Below are 27,657 nucleotides of genomic sequence, written 5' to 3'. Positions count from 1 at the left end.
CATTTGCAGAACATTCGCCACAGAACACAGACTGCAGCCCCCATGTGTAACTGGCCATTAAATTAAAGGCCTACAAACCTAAAAACAAAAACACACACAAACCCAGAAAGAAGTCCAAAGGCCCAGAAACTAGCAGAATATTATGGTGACTACACACCTGTCTCAATATTCAGCAGTGATATAAGAATGCTGAACTCAGAAGGAAGCAAAGCTTAGCAAACACATTCTGTCAAGGCTCATTCAAACACAAACATTATGGTTGGGGGCAAGATGGCCACTAACAAATGCAGTTCCCATAAACCTAGGGATTAGGACAATCTCCATAAATGGACTCGAACAGTCAGCCCAGCAGGCACTCTTCAACAATCCCAAACTGCTGAAGCATCAGAAAGGAGGAGGACCAGGCACCTAAGAATTGGTGGCAGGAAGGAAATCAGATTTCCATCCATGTGTTTTTATTGCGCCAGACTAACTTTTGGAGGCAAATCCAAAGGTATAGTTTGCTTCCACAGCAAAAACAGGATCCCTCTGAGCCATTTCCTTTACAGTGTTTTCCCCCCATTGCTCCTCAGGGGCCTTCTGAGACCATCCAGTTTAAGATTCCCTCTCTCCAATATTCTCATTCATGAGACAGGCTCTTTTCTTCAGAATAGCACATTATCATAATTTACAGTGATATACTTATTGATTTTCCCACAAGATGCCTTTAGACTTCCCACTAGACTATAAACTCCAAAAGGGTAGGAAACATACTGGCCAAGTTCTAGTAATTTCCCTATCTAGCCCATAGGAAATGCCCGATAAATATTTAAGAAATAAATTAGGTAGGAAGGAGTGAATGAGTGAACAAATTGACGAGTGAATGACGGTCTCTGTCTCTCCTCTTTTACTATTAACTCTGGCAGTAAGAGCAGTAATAGTGGTCCCTCTGTAGCGGAGTTCTCCCCTGGTGTGTTTGGAATCCATGTTTGACTCACGCCTCCTATGCAAAGAATCTGTCCCCACTCACAACTCCTGCCAGCCCTGTCCCATAGCCAGAGCATACTGGGAAAGGCAGAGGCAGTATCCTGATCAGAGTGGGGTTCATTCTTAGCTTGGCATTGACCTCTGACTTGGGGTGGCCTTTCTGAAAAAGGTCAATCGATTCAATCAGACCTTCTCTCTCAAGACCGAACAAATAAACACAGAGAGGAGATTCGGAAGGTACCAGGACTGCAGAGACATGCTAGGCTGAGGTGGGCAGCCTGCTGGGGCCATCAGGCTGGCACCATCTAGCAGTCGCAGAATATCCAAATCAGGAAGGTGAGGAGACAACGGAAAACTGAGCTCATAGGTTTAGGGCAGCTGGGAAGCCGTAAGAAGGCAGGCAGAATTTTCCAGGGCACCCCAGTCCAGCTCCTTCTGGAGGACTGCTGCTTATGTTTCCTTGGTTTGTTTGATTTCCCTTGATACTTAAAACACACTACTTTCCTCACATACACATACATACCGCACACCTATTAACTGAACACCTTTGAGTGAATAATTTTGTTCCCTGTAGTGACAGTGTGTGCTACAGGGACACAGCACCCATTGCCCACTCGGCATCTGTCCGTTTCACTCTGGACCACCCCTGTCCAGGGAACAGCATCACCTGCATCCTAGCCCAGAGGGAGCTCTCGAACTCATCTGTATTTCCCAATCAAGATGCAAAAGAGATCCCATCTCAGCTCTGGAAGAGCCTGTCATGGTTTGAGTTACACCACTCCCCACCAAACAAATGATACATTAGACTCCCAATCCCCAGCACCTCAGAATGAAACCTTACTCAGAGAGATACTCTTTTCAGAGGTAATACAGTTAAAACAGGTCATTAGGGTGGGCTCTCACCCTAACGGGACTTCTCTGGTGGCTCAGATAGTAAAGAATCTGCCTGCAGTGGGGGAGACCTGGGTTCGATCCCTGGGTTGAGAAGATCTCCTGGAGAAGGGAATGACAACCCACTCCAATATTCTTGCCTGGAGAATTCCATGGACAGAGGAGCCTGGCAGGCTGGAGTCCACGGAGTTGCAAAGAGTCGGACACGATTGAGTGACTAACACTCACCCTAACCTAACTGGTGTTCTGATTAAAAGGGAAACTTTGGCAGGAGACATGCACACACAGGAAGAATGCCACATAAAGACAGACACGGAGCCTGAGGTAAAAGGCGTGGGACACCAAAGACTGTCAGCAAACCACCTGAAGCTGGGGAGAGACCTGGAACAGACTGTCCCTCACGACTCTCTGAAGGAGCCAAGCAGTACTGCCCAACACCACACGTAGATAGGTACGTAACCATAACTAGAGATGACTTGTGCAGAGGAGGCTTCTGAGCATAACTGAAGTACCCACACAGATCCACCCAGCAGGCTCAGCTTCAGGGTAAACAAACCTTTTTCTGCACTCACCTTCTGAGAGCCCCTGCCCTGAAGCCTTCTTTTACCATCCCTGAACATCACACTGAAGACCACAGGTCAACTGTTAGGGAGCCACCTGTTGCCCTCACCAGTGCTCCAAATCCACATGTTGAAGTCCCATATTTGGATCAGGTCTGTACAGATGTGATTAGTGAAGCTGTTAGCATAGGGCCCTAATCCAACATGACTGGCATCCTTTGAAAAAGATGGCTCACGCACGTGGTGAGCATGCACAGAGAGATGGCCGTGTGAGGACAAAGCAATGAGGAAGCAGTTGGCTGCCGGCCTAGGAGGCCTCAGGAGAACCCAACCTCCTAGCACCTTGGGCTTGGAGTTCCAGCCTCCAGAACTATGAGAAAATAATTCCTGTTGTTTAAGCCGCCCAGTCAGTACCTTTTTGTTACGGCTGCCTGAGGAAACTAGCCTGTCACCCCTAATACTCTTCTTCCCCTCCTTGCTTGGGCACACTGGACTTTCAGCTGGGTGCATGACTGCTTACACTGAAGACTGCATTTCCAGGTTCCCTTGTGGCTAGGTTCAGTCATGTGATTAGGCTCTAGCCAACAGGATACAAGAGGAAGTGTCAAGTGGGCCTTCAAGCACGTGGCCTTAATGAAAGGGGTCATGCCCTTCATGCTCCCTTCAGTCCTTCTTGCTGCCTGGAAGCTGGACCTGAGCTTAAGAAGCCAGTTTGGTTCAAAAGGCAGAAGCTTTGTGCCAAGGAAGCAGGGCAGGAAACAGAATGAGCTACTCTACCACTTCTTCAGGGACTATTTCTGGGCTTTCTATATGAGAGAGAAATGACTTTTTAATCTGGAGAGTTTCTGTCATCCATAGGAGTTTGTTACTCATTTTCACCTCCTCCTTTTCTGTCCTCTGTCCTCTCTTCCAAGGATAAAGCTGTCATCAATGACAAAAGTCTCAAGCAGAGAGGATTAAGACAGTAAAGGCCAAAAGGAAATGTTAATTATATGTGGAACTCCTGCAGGATTAACCAATCAGACAGTCGGTAGACAGGAAAATTGTCACCCACTGCTGCTCCATCCTGTGTCCAACCCCCGGCCCCTCCAAGTGGTTAAATTATCTTCTTACAGGTGGCATACCTGCTCAAAATCCCCAATGCTCACACAATGAAGTCCAAACTTATGAGCTTGGTACTCAGAGTCCTTCACAATCAGGCTGCAATCTACCTCTCCAAGTTTTTGTTTTTTCACTATAATCATTCACTAAAATCAAAGAGGACTATTTATTGTTTGAATGCCAACACCTTCCAACCTCCTACATTTCTCCTTCCAGTTTCCCTCCTAGTGTTGTACAGAGGGCCTTGTGTCTGAAGACAACTGAATCTAATGCCCAGTCCAGTACTTCCAAGTTACATGAACTCTGGAAGTCTTTGTCTATAAAATAAGAAAAATAATACACTGTCTCACACAGGTGTTCAGAAGCCAGACAAAGATATTGCATGAGAATGGGTCTTCTGCTATACTTACTCTTAGAGGGCATGACTGTCCTGAACCTGGCATAAGGGTACATTACCTCTGTCTCTCTTGGCTCAGCAACTATTAGCCCCTTGATCTCAGCTGCTAACTTTCACTGACCAGTCTCATTACTAAGTGATTTTCAGGTACTACCTCTAGTCTTAAGAGATCCATATTATGCCTACTATAGATGAGTAAACAGGGCCAGATTTGAACTCACAGTGCAAGCCTCTAATCTTACACAAAACTCCTCAAGGGCAGAGGCTATGTCTTTTTTTATGTTATAGTTACGCTATCTTGTCTGTGGCAAGTCTACCCAAGTGTCCTCTCTGGAACTCTAGTGGATCACCCTTTAAAGCTCCATCAAGGAAGTACAAAGAACCGGGCCAGGGATCTACATGAGGCTCACTCTGGGTGCCCACCACACAGTGAACTGAGAAAGAAGCCAAGAGGTTCTGGTATGAAGCTGCCCCCAGAAAAATCAGCTCCCCAGACAAACAGACACCAGCAGCCTTCGTCAGCCGGGCCAGAGGAAAGGGAAACCGAATGGGAAAGCAAAGCTCAGGAGCTCCTGTGTTGGACTGGCTGGGACCCCAGAGATGTTCTGACGACTCCCTAATCCTTACGTGGCTCTAGCTCTTCATCTTCCTCCAAGCCCCATACTCATTATCTCAGATGCTCTTCATAAAGGAATGCCTTGAAATAGAAATGTGTTAATATCTAGACTTACAGTGAGGAAACTAAAGCACAGACCTGTCTGCAAAAATGATGCTGTCAGAACTAGAACCCAGACCCCTTACTCTCAGGCCACTGTTCTTTCTGCTGGGTGACTCCAGTCCCGTCTCCTCATAACCCAAAGCCATAAAGCCTTGCTTTTTCATTCCATCTACCTGGAGTCTGCAGAGGAGGGCTGGAGAGTACCTTTCTTGCCTCTGCCACTCAACGGCAGAGATGAAAAGATCCTCTGATATACAGACGCCTACCAAGTGCTCACTGGCCCTCTTAAAGGTCGTATGTCCTCTGACCCCCACCCCAAATAGAATTGTCATAGGTAGGTGTGAACAACGTCAGATATTGCATCAGAAGCAGCCTCTGGGCCTAGAGCCTAACAGAGTTCCCAGTCTCTGAGCACACAGGTGGGGTTTCCTCTGCTAGGGAGGGTGAGACCCTACTCCATCCTGTAGGCCCCTCCCAGCCTGTGATGTCATGTCCTGAATTGGGCTCCCATGCAGAGAATAAAGTCTAAAAGCAAGCACTGCTAACATTTAATGAGGATCTGTACAACTGTCGTTCTAAGCACTTTATGTGGGTTAATTCATCCAGCCCTTCGACAACCCTGAGCAGCAGGTGCTGTTATCGCTCCCATTACACAGACAAGGAAACTGAAGCCTGGAGAGAGTACATAAGTTGTCTAGCTCAGAAGGCTGGGAAACACTGGAAGCTGGAATCCAAGAGCAGGAAGCAGAGTCCATTCTCTTCACCCTGCAGCACAGTGCCCACCCTGCAGGAGCGCACTGCAGCCCTTCAGACAGAGGGTGGGACTCTTCCACCACCCTCAGGCTCCCCAGTTAACTGCCCTGGTTCCCCTGGACCGCCAGTACCCGTCCCTTGTATACCACCCAGGCACCTCCACTCTTCTGTCCACCAGTCTCCCTCCTTACTGGTTTCAGCACATACCTCATGTCCCTCCTCTGAACAGAAGCCCTCTATGGCTCCCCACTGCCTAAACGGAAAAAGTCTCAACTCCTTAGCACAGCATTCAGAGCCTTCCAAAACATGGCTGCAACTAAACTTTGGGCACCCTTCCCTTCAATGTACCCTCCCCTCAAGGCGAAAGGAGCTACCATGTTTTTTCTCTGGATATACTCGTTTTCTTGGATATTCCCTTCACGTCCAGGTTTCATCTCCTAGATTGCATTGGTCCCTCCACCTGTAAGGGTCTGCTCCATTTATCAGTTCCCATCTTCCCCTGAGAAGGGATTCAGCCTGATAACCAGAGCAAGAAGGGCCAGAGTTATAAAGTTGAAAAGTTAGTGAGTCTAGTTCAGTGTAGGTGGAGAAATTGAGCCCCCTTCAGGGCATGGATTAGTATTTGTTCTTTGGCTGGGGACCATTCACCTTTAAACACTCCACAGGCACCTGGAGCCTAGTAAATGAATGACTAACTGGTGAGCCCTCCAGGACAGTGCTTCTCCAGCAGCGGCCCTGGGATCCCCAGCATCTAATCACTCTCAGCCTTGGGTCCTCCAACATCTGACCTGTTCAGTTCTCATCTCTGAGGGCGGTATCTGGTGTCTGCCTGTGTAGCAAGCCACAGAGAGGTTTTTATATTCACACTTATCTGAAAACCACATTGAATCTATGGGGATTGCACCACGGGTGCCATTTAGTAGAAAGAGTCCTAGTACCTGAAGCTTCCCTTCCCCCAGTCACCACTTCCGCCCCTGAGCTTGAGGCAGAGGCCTCTGGGAGCTTAGATGGCTGAAGCTGATGAGGCGGCTTCTCGGATGTCCCCGTATAATCTGGTGCGAGACTTTCTCCCCCAGAGACTCGCTGGGGCTGAGTGGAGGGTCTTGCCCTCCAGCCGTACACCCCAAGGATGCTCTGCCAAACAAGGGGGTCATCTGACCCAGGAGGAACAGGCAGGGGAAGCAGGCGGAGGGGTGTCGCTTAGGGCAAGGGTGGCGGGAGGGATGTGGGGTCAGGCAAGGCCCAAGCAAGAGAGAGAGCGATGCTCGATGCTCCCTCTAAGAGGCCAAGTCTCCAGAAAGGGTGAGGGAATCCCTGCCGTGCTAGGAGCCTGACACAGAGGCAGGCAGCTCTGAGCTCTGCTGGAGCCCATCCAGAAATGCACAGGCACTTGGAGAAAGAAAGCAGCCCTGTGGAGGTGGGCAGGCAGGAGAGGGAGTGGGCTGGGTGAGGTGCCCACCTTCCTCTCCCCCTGCCTCCCTTTTCCTATCCCGCTGGCCCCACAGCAGCAGAGGGAGCCCTCCGAGCTTGAGTGGGCGCTCAGAGCCTACGTCCACGCTGCTGGCTCCCCTGCACCTTCCTGGGCGGCTCTCTGGCCACCTGCCCTTCTCCTGTCGAGAGCCCGAGGCCCAATCTTACCCACTCCGTGTCGCTCCTTGTCAGTTTTGCGCCAGGGGGCCATGGCTTGGCCAGGACCTGCAGGCACCTCCAGTCGTCCTCTGGGGAAGCAACCAGGGGTGGCTGGGTGCGCTGCTGGGCCCCACTTCCTTCCTCTTTTCAAACTCCCTCTCGGCCCGCCCTCCCCTCCTTAGGGCGCCAGCTCCTCCTCCCCCTTCTCTTTGGGCAGGGGCACAGTAGAAGCTTAGTGGCTAGAAGTCCAGAAGTCCCCCACAAAGCTTAGGGGCCACCCCCTACTTGCCTCCTCCCCAGGCAATCTGGCAGTAGCCGAGCAGGTCCCTGGGGTCACTCAGGCCATCACCACAAGTGCAGGAAGTTCCCCGGTAACAGCCTAGTGAATAAACCCAGCTTCCTCCCACCTTCCCAGGTGGCTCTAGTGGTAAAGAACCTGAGTGCAATTGTGTGGTAGTCTGAGCATTCTTCAGCATTGCCTTTCTTTGGGATTGGAATGAAAACAGACCTTTCCCAGTCCTGTGGCCACTGCTGAGTTTTCCAAATTTGCTGGCATACTGAATGCAGCACTTTCACAGCATCATCTTTCAGGATTTGAAATAGCTCAACTGGAATTCCATCACCTCCACTAGCTTTGCTTGTAGTGATGCTTCTTAAGGCCCACTTGACTTCGCATTCCAGCATGTCTGGCTCTAGGTGAGTGATCACACTATTGCAGTTTTCTGGGTCATGAAGATCTTTTTTGTATAGTTCTTCTGTGTATTCTTGCCACCTCTTCTTAATATCTTCTGTTAGGTCCATACCATTTCTGTCCTTTATTGAGCCCATCTTTGCATGAAATGTTCCTTTGGTATCACTAATTTTCTTGAAGAGATCTCTAGCCTTCCCCATTCTTTTGTTTTCCTTTATTTCTTTGCATTGATCACTGAGGAAGGCTTTCTCATCTCTCCTTGCTATTCTTTGGAACTCTGCATTCAGATGGGCATATCTTCCCTCTTCTCCTTTGCCTTTCACTTCTCTTCTTTTCATAGTTATTTGTAAGGCTTCCTCAGACAACCATTTTGCCTTTTTGCATTTCTTTTCCTTGGGGATGGTCTTGATCCCTGCCTCCTGTACAAGGTCATGAACCTCCACTCATAGTTCTTCAGGCACTCTGTCTATCAGATCTAATCCCTTGAATCTATGTGTCACTTCCTTTATCCTTTTGGTGCCATGACCCATTAGGAAATATGATAAAAGCTCAGGAAACTCTCCTCTGAAAATATACAAGCACAGAACTTATCAACAATGCCAGGAGGTCCAGGATGTTCTAACAGCCAGCAACAGCGGGCCCTGGGAAGTGAGTTCTAGACTTAGACTAATGGAGACATTTCTCAGAAATACTCTGGGAATAGATTCTATCAAGAAGCAAAAATCTCTCTTTGATCCGCAGTGATAAGACTAAGTTAAAGTCTTCCTGAATCTCCTTTCTTTATTCATAACTCACTACCCTGTTCTGCCTTGCACTAGAGAGTCAATAAGACAGATGAGGCAATGTCACAGCTGACAGACAGCTACGGCAAACTATTAATTTCATTTTATCTAAAGTTCTTTCCTTTTCAGTTTTCTAGCAGTACCAATTGGGTAGTATTTTTTATAGAGAGCAGTGAGTCAGTCAGGATTCCACCAGGGAAATAGAGTCAGTAGGATGTATATGTGTGTTGATTGAATGATTGATTGCAAGGAATTGGCTTGTGTGACTGTGGAGCTGGCTAGGTAAGCCTGAAATTCAGAGGACCGACCTCCAAGAAGTGCCAGCTGAAAACTCTCAGGTAGGAGCTATAGTTGCTATCCAGGGAGAATTTCTTCTTCATTCAAAGAAAGTGTAGTCAAGGACTTTGAACTGATCCATTCCCGCCTACTCAGATTGTTGAGGATAATCTCCTTCACTTAAAATCAACTGGTTGTAGATGTTAATTACATCCACAAAATATTTCCACAACAACACTTGGATTGATGTTTGCTTGAATGATTAGAGTCTATAGTTTCATCAAGTTGATTCATAAAACTAGCCATCAGAGTAGTATTACAAATTGGACTCAACATCAGAAACTGGCAAACTTTTGCTGTAAAAGATCAGATAGTAAATATTGCAGTCATTTCAGGCCAAGATGAAAAATCAAGGATATTATGTAGGTACATCCCCAACAAGAGAGAAAAAAGCTTCCACAATTTAAAAATGCAAAATCTGACATTAGTAATTGAGTCCATTCTTTCGTGACACAGGTCTAGTAATGAGAAAAATACATTTGTGGGTTAGATCACATTTCACTACATTAGAGTTCAAAGTTAGTATTCTCTTTGATCAAAATTGACTGCAACTCTTCATCTGCGAATGGTGATCTATAATATTTTACAGTTCATCATTGAAAATGCTTCCCACAGGTGGTATGTAGTAAAGAATTAATTTTGCCCCAAATGTGCTCTGATATTTGTCCTCAGCTACTGGGAAGTAATCTTGAAATGTCATGGTTTGCCAGGGGAACTGGGGTTACATGGGGCAATTTAAAAATATGACTTAGGGTCTAGGTTGACCGTTTCAGGAAGACCAACAATGTGATATGTAAGTGGGGCTTTGGGCCACATGGTGTCAGTTGCCCTGCAGGCTGAGATCAACCACAGGGGCAATCATGGGGAAAAGTCTTACCTACATGGTAGAGCCCCAAGAAAATCTTTGGATACCAAGGTTTGGATGAGCTTTGCTCATTGGCAATATTCTACACATTGTCACACGTTGATGCAGTGAAAGTAAAGCATCCTGACTCCATGTGGAAGGGCAACAAAAATGTCTGATACTTCCCTGGACTCTGCTCTATGTACATCTCCCCTTGGCTGAATTAACTCTCCATCCTTTACCAACAACAAATGGTAACCGAGCGTTAACAATTTCAGGGAGTTCTGCAAATCCTGTTAGTGAATTATTGACCCTGAAGGTAGTTTTGGGAACTCTTCCAAACTTGCAATTGGTGTCAGAAGTGAGGATGGTCTTGTATGAATTGTATGCTCTTTAAATTTAATAGCTGGCTAATTCTCGAAGTTGGCTAAAACTCTCAAAGGAAAGTACTGCCAAACACTGATATCAATCCCTGTATATAATCTTTTATTAAGCATTTTCATTGCTCAGAAGGCATTTATAAAATTCTATTAAATATTCTCTCGATGTCTGCCTTTAAGCACACCATTTATTATATTGCTAAATATGGACTGCTGAATGGAAACCCTTCAATTGCACAGTTAAATGAACTTGAAATTTAAAAATTACTTTTACACTTGTATTAAGGTCTGAAAACATTGCTAGAACTGTAGTTTGAGACTGGAAAATATGTTCATTAAAATTTTTGAAGGAATGGTGATGTCACTTTCTGTTTCAATTTTTGACATCACAGCAAGTTTTATATACTGCTTCACATTCTTGTGATTTAAATATTAATTGTCATCAAAATGATTTTATCACAAGGTTCTGCATATAACCATTGTTTTGCTCTGTCGTTTTGGTTGAATCCATTGAGAAACATTATGAAGTCTGCAGCAAAAGCTAATTTTCCAAGTCATCCAATGTTCAGTAATAGTGGTTGAGGGCTGCTCTTAAGAAAAATTTCAATCGCCATCCTGAGCTCAAAAACTCACAGATGACTTATTACTGTTAAGACATCAAACTGCTATGTAGGTGATAGGACAAGTAAGAATGTTTATCTTCTATTTTTGACAAAAGTTCACAAAACAGACAAAAAAAACTCCAGAAGAGATAATGATCACGTTTGTCACAACTTTTTCAATAATGCACAACAGATTCAAATATTTTCCACAAAGTACCTTCTGATGAATATTATAATCAATTAGTAAAGGTTTTAAACACTTCATGTTTTCATAAGCTTCGTAAATTTGTCCAAAAAGCCTTTTCCTATTCATTAACAGCTGTAAACACATCTTAGCAGATTCTATTTCAGGCGGCATTTAGTGTTTCCTCATTTTTCTTGAAAATATTTTTGACCATAATTTTTCCACACAGATTATTCATAGAAGCTTACTCTTCATTCATTTCAACCTCACCATGAGGACTTGACAAATAAACAACTGTGCAACATTGGTCAACTTATCAAGAGCCAAGGAAAACTGTTAGAGATCATTTGCCATGGTTTGAAATTGATTATTGATGTTGCTCCCAAAGTTATCAACTCTTCAAACAGCTGTCACCAAAAGGCTAATAGCCTTAAACTATTTTATTTCCTCTAGACACATTTCATCTGTTACCACAACCAAAACTAATTTAATCAACTCACCATCAATAAATGTCTTTCCTTGTGTGGTTAATAAATGAGTCACCAGGACACAGTCTGATTTCCATTCTTCATTTTTAATGGAGAAATTGTGCTATTATGAGATATTCTGGTTTAAATTTTCTAATTTTTCTGGCTACTCCTTTTTTGCAGCTGGGAATGTTGTGATGAGGGCTTACTCTGTTATGCCATATTCTTTTACTACAGTTGTAGTGTCATTATACAGCAAAGACAATGCTTTCCTGTCCAATTCTTTAACAAAATAATCCACTCCACTGTGACTTTAAAGCATGACATTTGAATCCCACTGTTCTCTTCTTTTTTTGGTTCAGTTTGGTTGGTTTTGACATGATAGTTACTGCACTGGTAAATAAAATACAACAGAGTTTCTCTAAAGTGATATGCTTGGCACTTGAAACAGTGGCATGATAACCACAGCCCTGAGGTCTGCAGGTTGCTGAACAGCACTGCAAAGCAATGAGAGCACCATCCATAGACAATCTTTATTGCAAGTCCACAACTCTGCCATTGTAGTGTGAAAGCCTCTATATATGTATGTAAACGAATGAGCATGGCTGTATTCCAATAAAACTTTATTCATTTTTGGACAACAGAATTTGCATTTCATAGAATTTTCACATGTCATGAAATATTTTTCTTCTTTTGAATTCTTTTCAATCTTTTAAAAATGTAAAACTATTCTTAGTTCATAGCTCATACAGAAACAGGTGGTGAATCAAATTTGGTCAATGAACCAAATTTTTTGTCTGCCATCCCTTGGAAGAATCTAAACGATGCTTGTTTTTTCATCTTAGATTTCTGATATACATGCAGAAAAGTTCACAACAACAGTGTGATAAGGTACTTGATGGGGGAACAAAGGTAGGTGGTGATTCCAGAAAGTAAATAAGGTTGAGATTTGAGGAATATTAAAAATTTCTCCTCCATTTAGTTTGTGACATGGGAATCTGGATTTTTAAAATAATGTTAAAATAACAAATTATTCAACATATTAAAAGAGTTGAAAATGTGCTTGTAGTTGAAGGAGATCACTGGAAGGACGGACGTTGAAGCTGAAACTTCAATACTTTGGCCACCTGATGCGAAGAGCTGACTCATTTGAAAAGACCCTGATCCTGGGAAAGACTGAGGGCAGGAGGAGAAGGGGATGACAGAGGATGAGATGGTTGGATGGCATCACCTACTCGATGGACATGGGTTTGGGCAGACTCTGGGAGTTGGTGATGGACACGGAGGCCTGGCATGCTGTGGTTCATGGAGTCACAAAGAGTCAGACGCGACTGAACTGAACTGAACTGAAGGAGATGAAATTTAGAAGGTTGTTCTGAATGAAGGTTAATTAACTTCTTAATGGGATGGTTTCCAATAGAGAAATCTTAAAGCTTCATACTGACTAGGATATGGCTTTTATTTATATTTATCTGAAACATAGGGTTTTTATTATAATGATTTTATGGCACTGTTGGCATCAAGGACTCGATGGACGTGAGTCTGAGTGAACTCCGGGAGATGGTGATGGACAGGGAGGCCTGGCGTGCTGCGATTCATGGGGTCGCAAAGAGTTGGACACGACTGAGCAACTGAACTGAACTATGGCACTGTGGAAGATTTTTAGCAAGAGAGATTGATGGTCAAATATAAAGATCTAACCAAAACCACTTAAAGAATTTACAATTATCTTGGTCAAACAATTGTATTAAATAGCATCTGCTACATACCTGTACATTAGGTGGTGCACTATTGATGACTATAGCGTTGCACAGACTCTGAGAGATGATTATGGAAAGAAGGACGTCTCCTGGCAAGACCCAACCCGAGGGTCAGGCTCATGTGTCCAGCTGCCTCCAGGACCTCCCTTTGCCACTCGACATTAATGTCTTCAGTTCTGAAGCTAAACTCATCACCATAGCCACACCACAGACCTATCACCCCGCTGATTATTTCTGTTAATAATTTATGTAACAAATGACATGAGTAAACTCTGTGCTAAAACTGAAATGCTAGAATTCCTACTCTGTCACTTACACAGCTGCTTAGTTTGGAGAGGTTACTTAACCTTTCTCAGCCTGAGTTTCCTGAAGAAAAAAGTTTCTAACATTGATTGAACACTTTCTGAATGCCAAGCCTTGATTTAATACTTTACATGCATTATCTCATTTAACCCTCCAAGTAGCCCTATGAAGGGCATGCATTCTAAATTACTTCAATTGTGCCTGACTCTTTGTAACCCTATGGACTGTAGCCCACCAGGCTCCTCTGTCCATGGGATTCTCCAGGCAAGAATACCAGAGTGGGCAGCCATGCCCTCCTCCAGGGGATCTTCCCGACCCGGGGATCAAACTCGCATCTCTTCCATCTCCTGCACTGGCAGGCAGGTTCTTTCCCAATAGCACCACCTGGGTAGCTGAGGTAGGTACCATTATGATCCCCATTTTTGCTGAGAAGTAAATAGATTTCCCGGTGGGTCAGACAGTAAAGTGTCTGTCTACAATGCAGGAGACCTGGGTTCGATCCCTGGGTTGGGAAGATCCTTTGGAGAAGGAAATGGCAATCCACTCCAGTACTACTGCCTGGAAAATCCCATGGACAGAGGAGCCTGGTAGGCTACAGTCCATGGGGTCACAAAGAGTTGGACACGACTGAGCAACTTCACATTCATTCATTCAAACAGAGACCAGGAGGCTGAGAGCCTTTATCTACAGCTGTCAACCATTATAACTGACTACAAATGGTATCATCACCCTCTACTTCATTCTCTTTCCCTGCAGATGATTGTCTCAAAATGATCATCTCTTGGATATGCCCCTTCCTCTATACCACTACCTTGCCAAGGTCGTCCTCATTTGAAGCTTGCGTGTGAGTTCTCTGCCTCCGGTTTTGCCTCCTTCCAATCTCTTCATCATGTTACTTCTAGGATGCTTTAGAGCCCCAACGATTGTGTCCACCTCAAACTCACAAAATAAGCTAGAAAATATAAACAAATCAGGTTTTAGGTAACTTGGGAGATTTTACTACCTTTGTGAAATCAAGATATTGCATATTAAAGTGCCAAGCAAAGCCTCGAGTGCAGACCAAAGAAATCCATCCAGACTCAGACCCATGTTTAGGAAGATCACAGAAACCTCTTTCCCTAAGACACAGCAGAAGGAGAAGACGGTGTTGTCCAGCTTTCTCATCATCGATTCAGGACTGACATTTTGTTACAGGTCACTAGTATGGCTACGTGTGTGCGCACTCAGTCTCCTCAGTCGGCAACTCATTTTGACCCCATGGACTCTAGCGTGTCAGGTTCCTCTGTCCATGGGACTTCTCCAGGCAAGAATACTGGAATGGGTTGCCATGTAGTCCTCCAGGAGACCTTCCTGACCCAGGGATCAAACCCATATCTTCTGCATCTCCTGCATTTCAGGTGGATTCTTTATCACTGAGTCACTGGGTATGGCTGTAATGATTATTAAATATTGAAATATGAGTTGCTCAGGGCTTCTCTAGTGGCTCAGCAGTAAAGAATCAGCCTGCAATGCAGGAGCCACAGGAGACACGGGGTCAGTCCCTCGGTTGGGAAGAGACCCTGGAGGAGGGCATGGCAACCCACTCCAGTATTCTTACCTGGAGAATTCCACAGACACAGGAGCCTGGTGGGCTATGGTCCAGAGGGTTGCAAAGAGTACGACAGGACTGAAGTGACTTGACAAGCAAAAAGTCACTGCCTCCAGTGTCTGAAGTGCCCTCCTCCCATCCCTGCCTTGAAAAGTTTTCACTGGGCACCACTGGGGTCACTATAATGGTGCCTTCCAGCTTGTCCTCTATAGTTTAAGAGGACGGGCCCCCTTCCCTGGGTGCCTCCCTGACTCTAAGCCAAAGGGAGGAGGAGAAGTGGATGACAGAGGATGAGATGGTTGGATGGCATCACCTACTCGATGGGCATCAGTTTGAACAAGCTCCAGGAGGTGATGATGGACAGGGAAGCCTGGTGTGCTGCAGTCCATGGGATCACAGAGTTGGACATAACTGACGAACTGAACTGACTTGAGAGAGATGTCTGGAGGTGGGACTGGCAAGTCAGCAGGTGTCAGAGTCTCCTGGTCCACTCTCCACTGGCGCCCTGCTTTGGGAACTGAAGCCTCCACAGTATAACATTTTATATCATTTATCTCTTCTTGTTTTACTCATAGAGTCATGGCAAATAGCTTCTATGAGTATGTTATAAGCAATTCAAATAGTTTGGAGCTAAAACATGTACTTACATTTTAGTAACAGGAGGAAACTTTAGGTCCTTATCAAGGCCAGAAAGGCTCCAGGGAAGAAGACATGAGTGTGCAGAAGTAATCAGCTACTCTAAAGGGAGCAGCAGCAAAGACCACCTGTAAATAAGGAGGAGTTTAAATAATCCTGCCTTAAGGTAACAGTCAAAATCTCTAGAAGTGAAGACAGCAATGGGAGCTGGAGATGAGGAAGAATCAAAAGGTGTTCTGCTTAAAAGAATTCACTCCCTTCCATTAAATATGAATACCCTCAACCCTTACTGCTAATTAACATACCTGGGGCTGCCAGGGGGATCTGTCTAAGATGATCTGACTGAGATGTCAAGGCACTAGTTAACATCCCTCAGTGCATCCTCCACACCCTTTAGGATACTAGTTAACTCCTAAGAGCACTGCACAAAGCCTTTTGGTCAGATTCTAGCTCTCTATGACACCTTCACTTCCTGCCTCCTGCACTGCCCGTTCTTGCAGCCTCGCTTCCCTGTACCCGCCCCCCCCCCACACACACACACACTACCACATGCACAGTATGACAGAGAGGCTGTCTTGCCACATGGTGCTGTTTGAAGTCTCCCGAAAGTGCCACAAGTTCTCACATTTAGATGTGCTCTCAGAGTTCAGCAGCACCACCCCTTCTTCCTTTCTAGACTATACCGCTCCAGAGAGGCAAGGGAAGTCATCCTTGGTATCCTCCAACTTCTCATCCAGACAGACAGCCTTCTTGGGTACCCGCAGCAGCCTGTTCTCATGACCTGCTATCCAGATTCTTTAACTGCCTGTTCTGTCCCGAAACTGTCAGAATTCACACTGTGTGCACAGCGATATCAACCCTGTTCCTTGTTTGTATCCGATTAGCACTGACTGATTCCTTGTCTACATTCAACAGAGGTCCAGCCCCAGAAGTCCAAAGGTCAAATCTGGATGATGACTGATTTGTTTAACAAGCACATTTTATTCTCACAGTGAATTTTTTTTTTTAATTGTCAACAATGAACAACTGAGAAACTTCACCTAAACTTTTGTTTTTTTCTCAAAATAAATATGAAGATCTGGCAATTAGGGTCTGTGTTTCCACAGGCGGAACTGCCCTGGAGGGGATTTCAGCGGCTGCTCTTGAGTCAGAGCACACACTCTAGTTTGCCACAGCCCCCAGCACTCCCTCTCTTCCCCAAATACTGAGGCCAAGTCTTAATTGCCATTTACCATTAGATTTTTGCCACTACTTTTCTTAAGGAAGGCCTTCCCTGATAGCTCAGTTGGTAAAGAATCTGCCTGCAAGGTTCGATTCCTGGACTGGGAAGACCCCCTGGAAAAGGGAAAGGCTAGCCACTCCAGTAATCTGGCCTGGAGCATTCTATGGACTGTATATATAGTCCATGGGATCAAAAAGAGTTGGGTGACTGGGAGACTTTCACTTTTATTAGGATAAAGACCAAAAAAGAAAAATCCAAAACAAAACAAAAAAACATACTAGAACTCATGTGCCATCAAAAGTGAGAATACAAAGGAGACCAAGAGGGTATACGTTTTAAGAAACACGAAAGAGGGTCTATACGTGTTCAATATGTACATCTGAAGAGTTGTCCTAGATGTAGATCTGTGTCAAAAGAGTTCTTCCTAGGCTGCCATTAAAAAACAAACAAACACAGTTTACTTTGTTTAAGATGCCTGCCTATTTCCTAGAGGCATTTGAGTTGTGACCTTTGATAAGTGTGTTGGAAATAGAGGTGGTTAACATTTTTCTGGTCAATGAGAAGACTTTGCATTGGGTGACAGAAAACCAACCCAGTCAGGTTGTTCTTAGAGAAAGCAAATTGCTAGAGCCAAAGGAGCCCTTGAATAATCTCAGTCTTAGACAAATCAAGATCACAACAAGTATATGCTTAACAGGAGACAACAGATTCTTCATAAGCACTTGTGTTATGGTTTTTCCAGTAGTCATGTATGGATGTGAGAGCAGGACTATAAAGAAGTCTGAGCACTGAAGAATTGATATTTTTGAACTGTGGGGTTAGAGAAGACACTTGAGAGTCCCTTGGACTGCAGAGAGATCAAACCAGTCAAATCCTAAAGTCCTGAATAGTCATCGGAAGGACTGATCCTGAAGCTGAAACTCCAATACTTTGGCCACCTGATGTGAAAAACTGACTCATTGGAAAAGACCTTGATGCTGGGAAAGATTGAAGGCGGGAGGAGAGGGGGATGACAGAGGGTGAGATGGTTGGATGGCATCACCGACTCAATAGACATGAGTTTGAGTAAGCTCCAGGAGTTGGTGATGAACAGGGAAGCCTGGTGTGCTGCAGTCCATGGGGTTGCAAAGAATCAGACATGATTGAGCAACTGAATTGAACTGTGGCACCAAGCCTCAGACAATTCAGTCGTGTCTCCTCCCTAAGAAGTCCTGTCCACATCTGCATACCATGCTGAGCCCGAGAGGCTGAGTGTTTACTCCACAAACATTTACTGAGATCCCTTCATGTGAAAAGTGATGTGATAAGCAGAAAGGTATACTTGGTCAGTGACACAGACGAGATTCTTTCTCTCATGAATTCTATAGCCTATGAAGGATGGAAGAAAATCAACAAGTACACAATAAGGTTTAATAAGGAAAATAAAAGAAATAATATAAAGAGCATCTTGGGGGAGTAGAAAAGGCAAGAGTGAGGGAAAGGCTCACTGAAGAAGTTATATTTGAGAAAGGACACTTGGAAAAAGATTGTTTCAGGGAGAAATGAACACAAATATAAAAGTCCTGAGGGGAGAACAAGCTTTAAGCATTTGAGAAATTAAGAAAGAACCAGTGTTATGGTACTATAGTGACTGTGTGGTAGGAGATGAGCTTGGAAATTGGGGAGGAATTGGATCATGTAGTACCTTGAAGATCATGGTAAGGAATTTGAATTTTACTCTAAATGGACAGGCCAGTAAGAAAGAGACAAGCAGGCCTGGCACTCACAGGTTGTGGTGGTCTGTTCAGTTCAGTTCAGTTCAGTTCAGTCGCTCAGTCGTGTCCAACTCTTTGCGACCCCATGAATTGTAGCACGCCAGGCCTCCCTGTCCATCACCAACTCCCGGAGTTCACCCAAATTCATGTCCATTGAGTTGGAGATGCCATCCAGCCATCTTATCCTCTGTTGTCCCCTTCTCCTCCTGCCTCCAATCCCTCCCAGCATCAGAGTCTTTTCCAATGAGTCAACTCTTCGCATGAGGTGGCCAAAGTATTGGAGTTTCAGCTTTAGCATCAGCCCTTCCAAGGAACACCCAGGACTGATCTCCTTTAGAATGGACTGGTTGGATTTCCTTGCAGTCCAAAGGACTCTCAAGAGTCTTCTCCAACACCACAGTTCAAAAGCATCAATTCTTTGGCACTCAGCTTTCTTCACAGTCCAACTTTCACATCCATACATGACCACTAGAAAAACCATAGCCTTGACTAGCCTTGACTAGGCAAAGCAATGTCTCTGCTTTTGAATATGCTATCTAGGTTGGTCATAACTTCCCTTCCAAGGAGTAAGAAATGTCTTTTAATTTCATGGCTGCAATCACCATCTGCAGTGATTTTGGAGCCCCCCCAATATAAAGTCTGACACTGTTTCCACTGTTTCCCCATCTATTTGAACACCAATAATTCCTCAGAACATTAACATCAGACAAGGCTAATTTGTGGCCATGATGGATTAAGACAAAAACAGGATGCAATCATGACGAAACACAGAAAAATATGGACATTGTAAAAATCACAAACATGATCAACTATCTCCTTGTCATGGTTAATGTGTCTGCTGCTTTTTTCTTTTAATCAGTTTCAACTTTAGCTTCATTTTATTCTCCTAGCCATTAGATGAGATTTATTAATATATCTAATCATAGGATTAAATTGCTTCCTTAAATACTACTTTATTATCAGCATTAGCCCAAATCCTATAACAAAGTCCTTTCTGACAGACTCTATGGCTCCCCATGGTCACAAGCAATAAACTCAATTTGTTCTATTTTATGTATGTTGCTGGTGGTCTTTTCATGAAAGGCACTAACAAATGTCAGTGGAGGATTTTAGGTCGGAGGTGACATAATATTTTTTTAAGAAAACTATTCTCATCGGAAAATAAACTCTATTGGTCAAGAATAGAAGCAACAAGACCAATTCAAGGCTGTTTCAGCATCCAGGGAAAAATGATGGTACATTGGGTCAAAGTGGTAGGGCAAAGCAGTCAAATTCGATATATTTCACAGGTGGTGTCAGTAGGACTTGCTTATGAAGTGGATGGGTCCACAGAGAAACATAAGTAGACAGTCAAAGACAGAGATCCAAAATAAAATTAACCAAAACAAGATAGAAACCTATTTCTTATCACATAAATTCTCAGCTGTCATTGCAGATCCATGAATTTAGCAGGGATGCAAACTCCATCCTTCCTGCTATCCCACCATCCCCCAGGTTTGCAAACATTAAGTGCATGACCCAAAATGACTTACCACCACCTCCCCATGCCAGCCTGCAGGAAGGGAGATGGGGAAGAAGAGGACATATCTGGGAAGTAGCACTCATCAGTTCTGCTCACGTTCCTTTGACCAATATCTGGTTCCAAGGCCACACCTCATTGCAAGGAAACTTGGGAAATTTCTAGCCTTTATTCTGCATGGTCATATGTCCAACTAAGGTTTCCCTGGTGGCTCAGAGGTAAAGAGTTCACCTGCCAATGCAGGAGACACAAGTTCAATCCCTGGGTTGGGGAGATCCCCTGGAGAAGGAAATGGCAACCAACTCCAGTATTCTTGCCTGGGAAATTTTGGACAGAAGAGCCTAGCAGGCTACAGTCCATGGGGTCTCAAAAGAGTCAGACATGACTTAGCAACTAAACAACAACAGCTAAACATGTCCAACTAAATGGTCTCTTACTGTGGAAAGTAGGAAAACAACTGTTGAGACAGTGACGTGGAAAGACAAAACCTGGTTGAAGTTAGTTAAGGAGAAAATATAAGATAAGAAAACAGAATGGGAAGTATAGGCAAATCTTTTAAAGAGTTTTACTGGGAAGAAGAACAGATAAATGACGTGGTAGCTAGAGGAGACCACAGAATGAAGCTAAAAGAGGTGTGGTGACTGTTACGTTCCAAATCTCCCATTGTGAAGAACACAGTTGACTAGAGGCCCAGGTTCTGTGTTCTGAAAATCTTTCTTCACAATCATAAGACTAGACTCTTCCATGGGCTGCTTACAACCAGCGACCAGGAGTGGAGGGAGAACAAGACAGGCATGTCCCTGCATGACATAAGTCTCGTCTGACCAGTGGCTTTAGCCTAAGGACTCCCCCCGGGTGGGTATCGCCAACACTGTCTTAGAGTTGCAGTTCAATCCAAGACATTTCACTGTCTCTCTTTCCTTCCTTCTTTATCTCTCACCTTCAGAGGGGTCATATCTGCTTCATGATCTGATGGCTCTTCTGACTTTCTTCCCATCTTCTCTCACAGGAGCTCTGTGAGGAAAGCTCTATTACAGTTTTTGCCTATCTAGTTCTGTTTTGGAATTAGCTTCTTGGAAGACTGAAGGGATGCAAGAAGAGATGTTGGAGCTTGTTTGTAGCCTTATGGAAATCAACCCGGCATAAGGAGTCAATGTGCTCATGTTTAAGGGAGAGGAGGTCATCACAGGTAGACGAGATGGAATGGAAAGCATGTTTTTAGATGGGCATGCACAGAATCAACTTTATAAATACAGGGAAGGCAGAAGACATGAGCGCAGGTTCAGATTAAGGGGCAAATGCAAAAGAAGGAAGCAAAGGTAGTCTTTTTCCCTTTGTTTCAGCATACCATGGGAGGGAGTATTGTGCGGGGGTGGCAGGTGGATTCTGTAGTCAGCCTGGCTGGATTGAAAGGCAAATTTCTGTCAGCACTAGCTATGTGATTGTTTCTGTTTCCTCATCTTGAAAATGGAGCAACTTTGCAGCAACTACTTCAGAGAGTTGAGAGAACTACATGAATTAATACTTGAGAGCTCATGTAGAGCATTACTATTTAGCACATAAGCATGAAACAAATGTTAATTATTATTTTCTTAATAAAATGTAATGGTCATCAGCTGAGATAATTAAAGACATTAAAGGAAAAAGAAGTGAAAGTCATCTTGAAGAATTGCAAACAAGCACTCACAGGTTGTAATATTAAAGTGACAAAGTCAAGATTGAGTGGTTTTCTTTTGCCACGTTCAGCCATTTGGGCACAGACTTAAATTAGACCAAAGATTCACCATTCTGGCTACAGTTAGAATCACCTGGGGAGTTTTTAAAATTTAACTCAAGGACTTCCATTTTAAAACTTAACTCAGGTCCAGTGGCTAAGACACCACACTCCCAGTGCAAGGGGTCTAGGCTCAGTCCCTAGTCAGGGAACTAGATCCCACAGGCCGCAACTAAGAGTCCATATGCCACAAGTAAAGATCCTGCATGCTAATGAAGATCAAAGATCCCGCATGCTGCAACAAAGACCCAGCAAAACCAAATAAATAAATAAGAATTTAATTCAGGTCCTCTCCCCTCCACCCATCCCATTCGGATTAATCTGGTCTGGGGTGGGAGTCTAGCAGACTTTTAAAGATACCCAGGTGACGCTAATGTGCAGCCAGAGCAGAGAAGTAATCGAATAAGGGATGAGCTTAACGGAATGAAACTGACTGGAGTTTAACTGAAGTTTATAATTTTTCCAGGTGAATTCAGAGGAGAGATCAAGAGAGTGATTAATTATGAATAACAGAATCTACGTTAGTTAGGGGGAAATTTAAATACTTTCATGATGGAGACTGCAAAACTGGTAGAATCTAGGGCTTGGAGTTTCCACTGGAGTCGAAGTGTTGGTATGGAAGGGACTGTGCAGCTGAAATAGTTCATGATTATACATCTTTAACCCAAATGCCAAACACACTTACTGCCCTCACGTGTCCTACTATATAAACAACACCAAAATTTAATTCAAGTACACCATGAGGATTATTCTCTTTTTGATGACTCTTTTTCAAAGTCCAGTCCAAGAACTTATTATTTGAATCTAATTGACCTAAAGTGCTTTTGTTCTAAAAGGATCATCGTGTTGGAAGCTCAGTTGTAGAGAACAAAATCTACTCTAATTTAAGTAGGAAGTCATGCATTACAGAGTATTAAGCACATGACAGAATTGATGAGGGGGTTGAAGCAACAGATACTGGATTCCAGGAATGACTACTTATCAAAGCTACACTGTGAAACTAGGCTTAGCAATTTTTATAACTGTCAAGGTAGATATCCTCTGTCTGTGGTAAATCAGTGAGATAAAGAGCAAAGACCAACGAGTAAGAGAGGTAACTAACGCAGACCAATGTAATCCTAAATTATTTGCACGCTGCTTCTTAAGTGAGATGGAAAAGCGCTAATGTGTTCGAAACTATGTTTCACTGTATAAGATGTCACAAAGTCAAGAGACATGCAATTTTATTTCCAAGAGTTATTAGTCAATAAAATGTTTAAAAACAACACTGTCTTCCTAAATAAATATGACAATAAAAGAGTTACTGGTTACTCTGTCAAATAATATGCTCAATATATCTTCGTTATCCTGATAGCTTTTCAAGTGGGGTATCTTTAAATTTAAAACAATGGGTCTAATTGTTAATCTAAAAAAATATACAATAAATACTATTTTCCTTGTTATTATACTTCTTTTTCCAGGTCAGCACTTAGATCCATTGCTTTAAATTTTAGAATATTTCACCTGAAATTTTATGGAACATTTTTAAATGTAACTAATATACTGTTTATACCTAAGTTTTTCCTGCGTTACCCAACTTCACGGACCGTTTTCACAGTAAAAACAGTTCAGGCCAACTCTCTTCTCTTTACTTTTAATACCCAGAATCAATGTGAAGGTATTTTAAAATGAGGGGGAGGGAAGTTTTCACAACCAGAATCTAGAGGAAATGTGAGTAACAGATTCAGTTCAGTTCAGTTCAGTCGCTCAGTCGCGTCTGACTCTTTGCCACCCCATGAATCGATTATTCATGTTAAAAATTTCATTGTAACCAGCTAGGAAAAAACAAAGAAATGCTGTTTCAAAGAATTATCTCTTCAAATAACACAAATCACTTCTTTTAGGTTATAAATTTCACCATACTTATTCTCTTTTGAATTATTCTTTGCATGTGCTTCCTTTTAATTTCTTTTTAACTTTTCTTTGATTTTTCTTCTTAATAAGATGTCTCTCAAGGCTCATAGGAAGTACTATTATTAAAAAGAATACTAGAGGTGGGGTCAAAATTTCTGGATTTAAGACTGAGTTTTAAAGGAAAATTACCTTGCCTTATATTTACATCTGCAATATACTTAGAACTGACATTGTGTAAGGTAGGTAGAGATAGGGATCAAGATTTTTTTTTTTCTCTGTATGTTATGCAAATTGACTCAGCTTCAGTTTTCAAAAAGTCTACCCTTCTCCTTTGTATCTGTGGTCAATTTTTGGCCACAAACCAAATGAGCAAACATATCTGGCTCTGTTTATGGACTCATTCTCTTCCTTTGATATATGTCTCTATGTTTGCATTCCTATCACACTGAATTGCTTATCATCTTATAACAGGTCTCTGTACCTGATAGTATAAGTCAATAAATAGCTTGCAAGGAATTTTACTGAAACTGTGTTGAATATTTAGATCAATGTGGAGAGAAGTGATGTCTTTATTATGGGATCCCACTATTTATTTAGATCTTTAGTTTTTCTCCATGATGCTTTGTCATTTTCAGTGTAGAGTCTTTTTACATCTTTTCATTGACTTTAGCTCTAGGCATATGATAAAATTTATGCTATTGTTCAGTTCAGTTCAGTCATTCAGTCATGTCTGACTCTTTGCGACCCCATGAATTGCAGCAAGCCAGGCCTCCCCGTCCATTACCAACTCCTGGAGTTCACTCAAACTCATGTCCATCGAGTCAGTGATGCCATCCAGCCATCTCACCCCTGTTGTCCTCTTCTCCTCCTGCCCTCAATCCCTCCCAGCATCAGAGTCTTTTCCAATGAGTCAACTCTTCGCATGAGGTGGCCAAAATACTGGAGTTTCAGCTTTAGCATCCAAAGATGCTTTAGTTTTAGCTTTAGTCCTTCCAATGAACACCCAGGACTGATCTCCTTTAGAATGGACTGGTTGGATCTCCTTGCTGTCCAAGGGACTTTCAAGAGTCTTCTAGTGCAATTTGAGCTTCTTCATTTCTATTTGTTTTTATCTGGTATAACTGGCTTTTTAAAAAATTGATCCAGTTTTCAATTTTAGTAGTCTATCTACAAAGCATTTTAGGTTTTTTTTTTTGCACATACTGTCATAACATCTTCAAATAATGACATTTTAAAACGTCTAATTTTAACATAATTTCAGACTTACAAAAAAGTTTCAAGAATATTTTTTAAAAGTACATTCTTTACCCAGATTTTCCAAATGTTAACATTTAACAACATTTTCTTAATTATTTCCCTTCTGATGTATATACATGTTCTTCTGAACCTTTTGAGTATAAGGTGCAAAACATGATGCCTTTTTTCCTTAAATATGTCACCATGAATTTCTTAAAAGCCAAAGGCAGCACAATGATCAAATTCAAGGAAATAACATTGACAAAAATGTTAATAAATGTCATACCATCAGCTAATCAAATGCCACTTATCACATTAATGTTTTCTATTGCAAATGAATTTTCCATATGGCAAGCTGTATTCACTTGTAATATGTATCCATACTCTCTTTTAATCAGGTTCAGTTCCTCCACCTTTACTTGCCCTTCATGATCTTGGCATTTTGAAGAGTATGGGCCAGTGTTTGAAGAGAATGTCCCTCAATCAGGCCTTTAGGATATTTCCTCATGATTAGAAGCAAGTTATGCAATTTATGGCAAGAATACCACGACTGTGATGTATGCTTTCCTTACTACTTTACATCAAGAGGCACATGCTATCAATTTGTCTTGTTACTGCACCGGCAAAACCCAGTGGGGTCCCTGGGAAAAGGAAGACGGGATCTAGGTGATAAGAGAGAGTCTAACCTCTTCTTTGGGGCTTAGTCTAGTTTCACTTGCCTGTGGGGGGCTGTGTGCAACAGAGGTCTTGCACCTAGCCCATCAGATTAGAGTTCCTAGTGCACAAACTGCCATTCCTGACACCTGGATATGGTGAGCTGGGTGTAGCAGCACTGTGCAAGAAAGACACTTCAAGCCAAGATGGCAAAGCAGGCAGTGTGGAGAGGCGCTGCACCTAACACTGCAGTCTGAGCTGCCTTGAGCAACACAACTGCACCTGCCTAGGCGGACTCCGGCCGCTGACAAGAACCCTAGGATGCAGCCCCACCTACGGCCTTTCAGGGAGAACACGTACTCTGCAGTGGTTCCCAACCCTTTTGACACTAGGGACAGGTTTCATGGGAGAAACAGATTGGGGGGGGGGGGGGTGGTTTCAGGATGGTTCAAGCGCATTACATTTGTTGCGCACTTTATTTCTAATCTAACGTGAGGCACCAGTCCGTGGTCTGGGGGTTGGGGACCCCTGCTCTGGAGTGCAAGTTCAAACCTCTCATTCTCTGATTAAAGACTTCCTTTGCTTCTGAACCAAACTTGGTCTCATTCTATTGGCTCCAAAGACACTGGGCAGGAGACCCCTTGTTGGGGACTGACCTGGGAGTGTCAATGACAAATTTGGGCTCCCCAGAAGTGACAGAACATGGCCTTTTCCCCTGCACCCATCCCATAGTCTCCAGGCTCAACTTGCTCCAGCCAGAAGATGGCAGAGACTTTGGGAGGTTCAGGTGAGGATGACTGCCTCTGATCTCTGAGTTCCCTCTTGAGGGGAGGGGCAGCCGAATCCAGAGCACTCTGCCTGGCAATCAACACCCAGGTGTGGTGTACGCACAGTGCAGCCCCCAGAGTCATCTGGATTGTGCCCCTTGAAATGATCACACTGCCACATGGCTGAGCATCAGAGACTGAAACGCACGCGTGCCTGCCCACTGTTTCAGCTGGCTTTTCCAAGGTACCAGACACCAGCTGACAGTGAGGGCAAAGGGGGAGCCACAGCAGTCTTGCATGCTGACTCAGTAGCAGTGCTATCCTCTTGACCTCTGTATAGGCAGGAGAGGCCACACCAGGGCCGTTCTCCTCACCAGACTCCAGGGGTCACAGCAGTGGCATTCTCCATTGTCACTTTGAGTTTGATAAAAGAAAGGGGACACTGATCCTTCGAGGACTCAAGCCAATGGCACAGGGCCAGTGTGCTTACAAAGAGGACACAAGTTCTTGGGTAAGCTCTCACACTCAACAAGGGGCCAGGCAACCCAATGCTTAGACAGTGCCAAGGTGAGGGGCTGTGTTACCATAAGAACTTTGAGACCAGATCCAAACTTAAAGTTTATAGTCAGACCATTACCCATGAGAAGAAGCCACAGTGCTCGAAAAGAGCCAAAGGCCTATGAATCATAGGGGTTACTGTACTCATGGGGGAGGCTAGTGACCCTGGCTGGGGAGACTATATACATATGAATATATATATATATATATGTACATAAATACATATGCTGCTAAGCTGCTAAGTCACTTCAGTCGTGTCTGACTCTGTGTGACCCCACAGACGGCAGCCCACCAGGCTCCCCCGTCCCTGGGATTCTCCAGGCAAGAACACTGGAGTGGGTTGCCATTTCCTTCTCCAGTGCATGAAAGTGAAAAGTGAAAGTGAAGTCGCTCAGTCATGTCTGACTCTTAGTGACCCCATGGACTGCAGCCTACCAGGCTCCTCTGCCCATGGGATTAAATATATATAAAACATTGTGTATATTTGCATATTGTCCACAAATATACACAGTACTATATTTAAAAAGGGCTTCCCACCCCATGGACAGAGAAGTCTGGTGGGCTACAGCCCACTGGCTCATGACAGAAGCGACTGAACACACACACACATTTAAAATAGCTAACCAACAAGGACCTATTGTATAGCATAGGGAACTCAGTTCAATATTCTGTAATAACCCCAACGGGAAAAC

The 27,657-nt window shown here is 43.7% G+C and overlaps 1 protein-coding gene across 1 annotated transcript in view; it reads right to left on the bottom strand.

Annotated features, from left to right (window-relative positions):
- The window catches only part of DOCK2 (dedicator of cytokinesis 2), a 462,975-nt gene extending 455,823 nt beyond the window's left edge, over window positions 1-7,152 (bottom strand). The window contains exon 1 of the mRNA XM_018065716.1: window positions 7,025-7,152. Within this exon, the coding sequence (XP_017921205.1) occupies window positions 7,025-7,067 (43 nt within the window). The 5' untranslated portion in view covers window positions 7,068-7,152. The remainder of the gene's footprint in view (window positions 1-7,024) is intronic.

The sequence above is a fragment of the Capra hircus genome, chromosome 20 (assembly GCF_001704415.2).
Source record: "Capra hircus breed San Clemente chromosome 20, ASM170441v1, whole genome shotgun sequence".
NCBI lineage: Eukaryota > Metazoa > Chordata > Mammalia > Artiodactyla > Bovidae > Capra > Capra hircus.
This window is presented reverse-complemented; position numbering and strand designations above follow the sequence as displayed.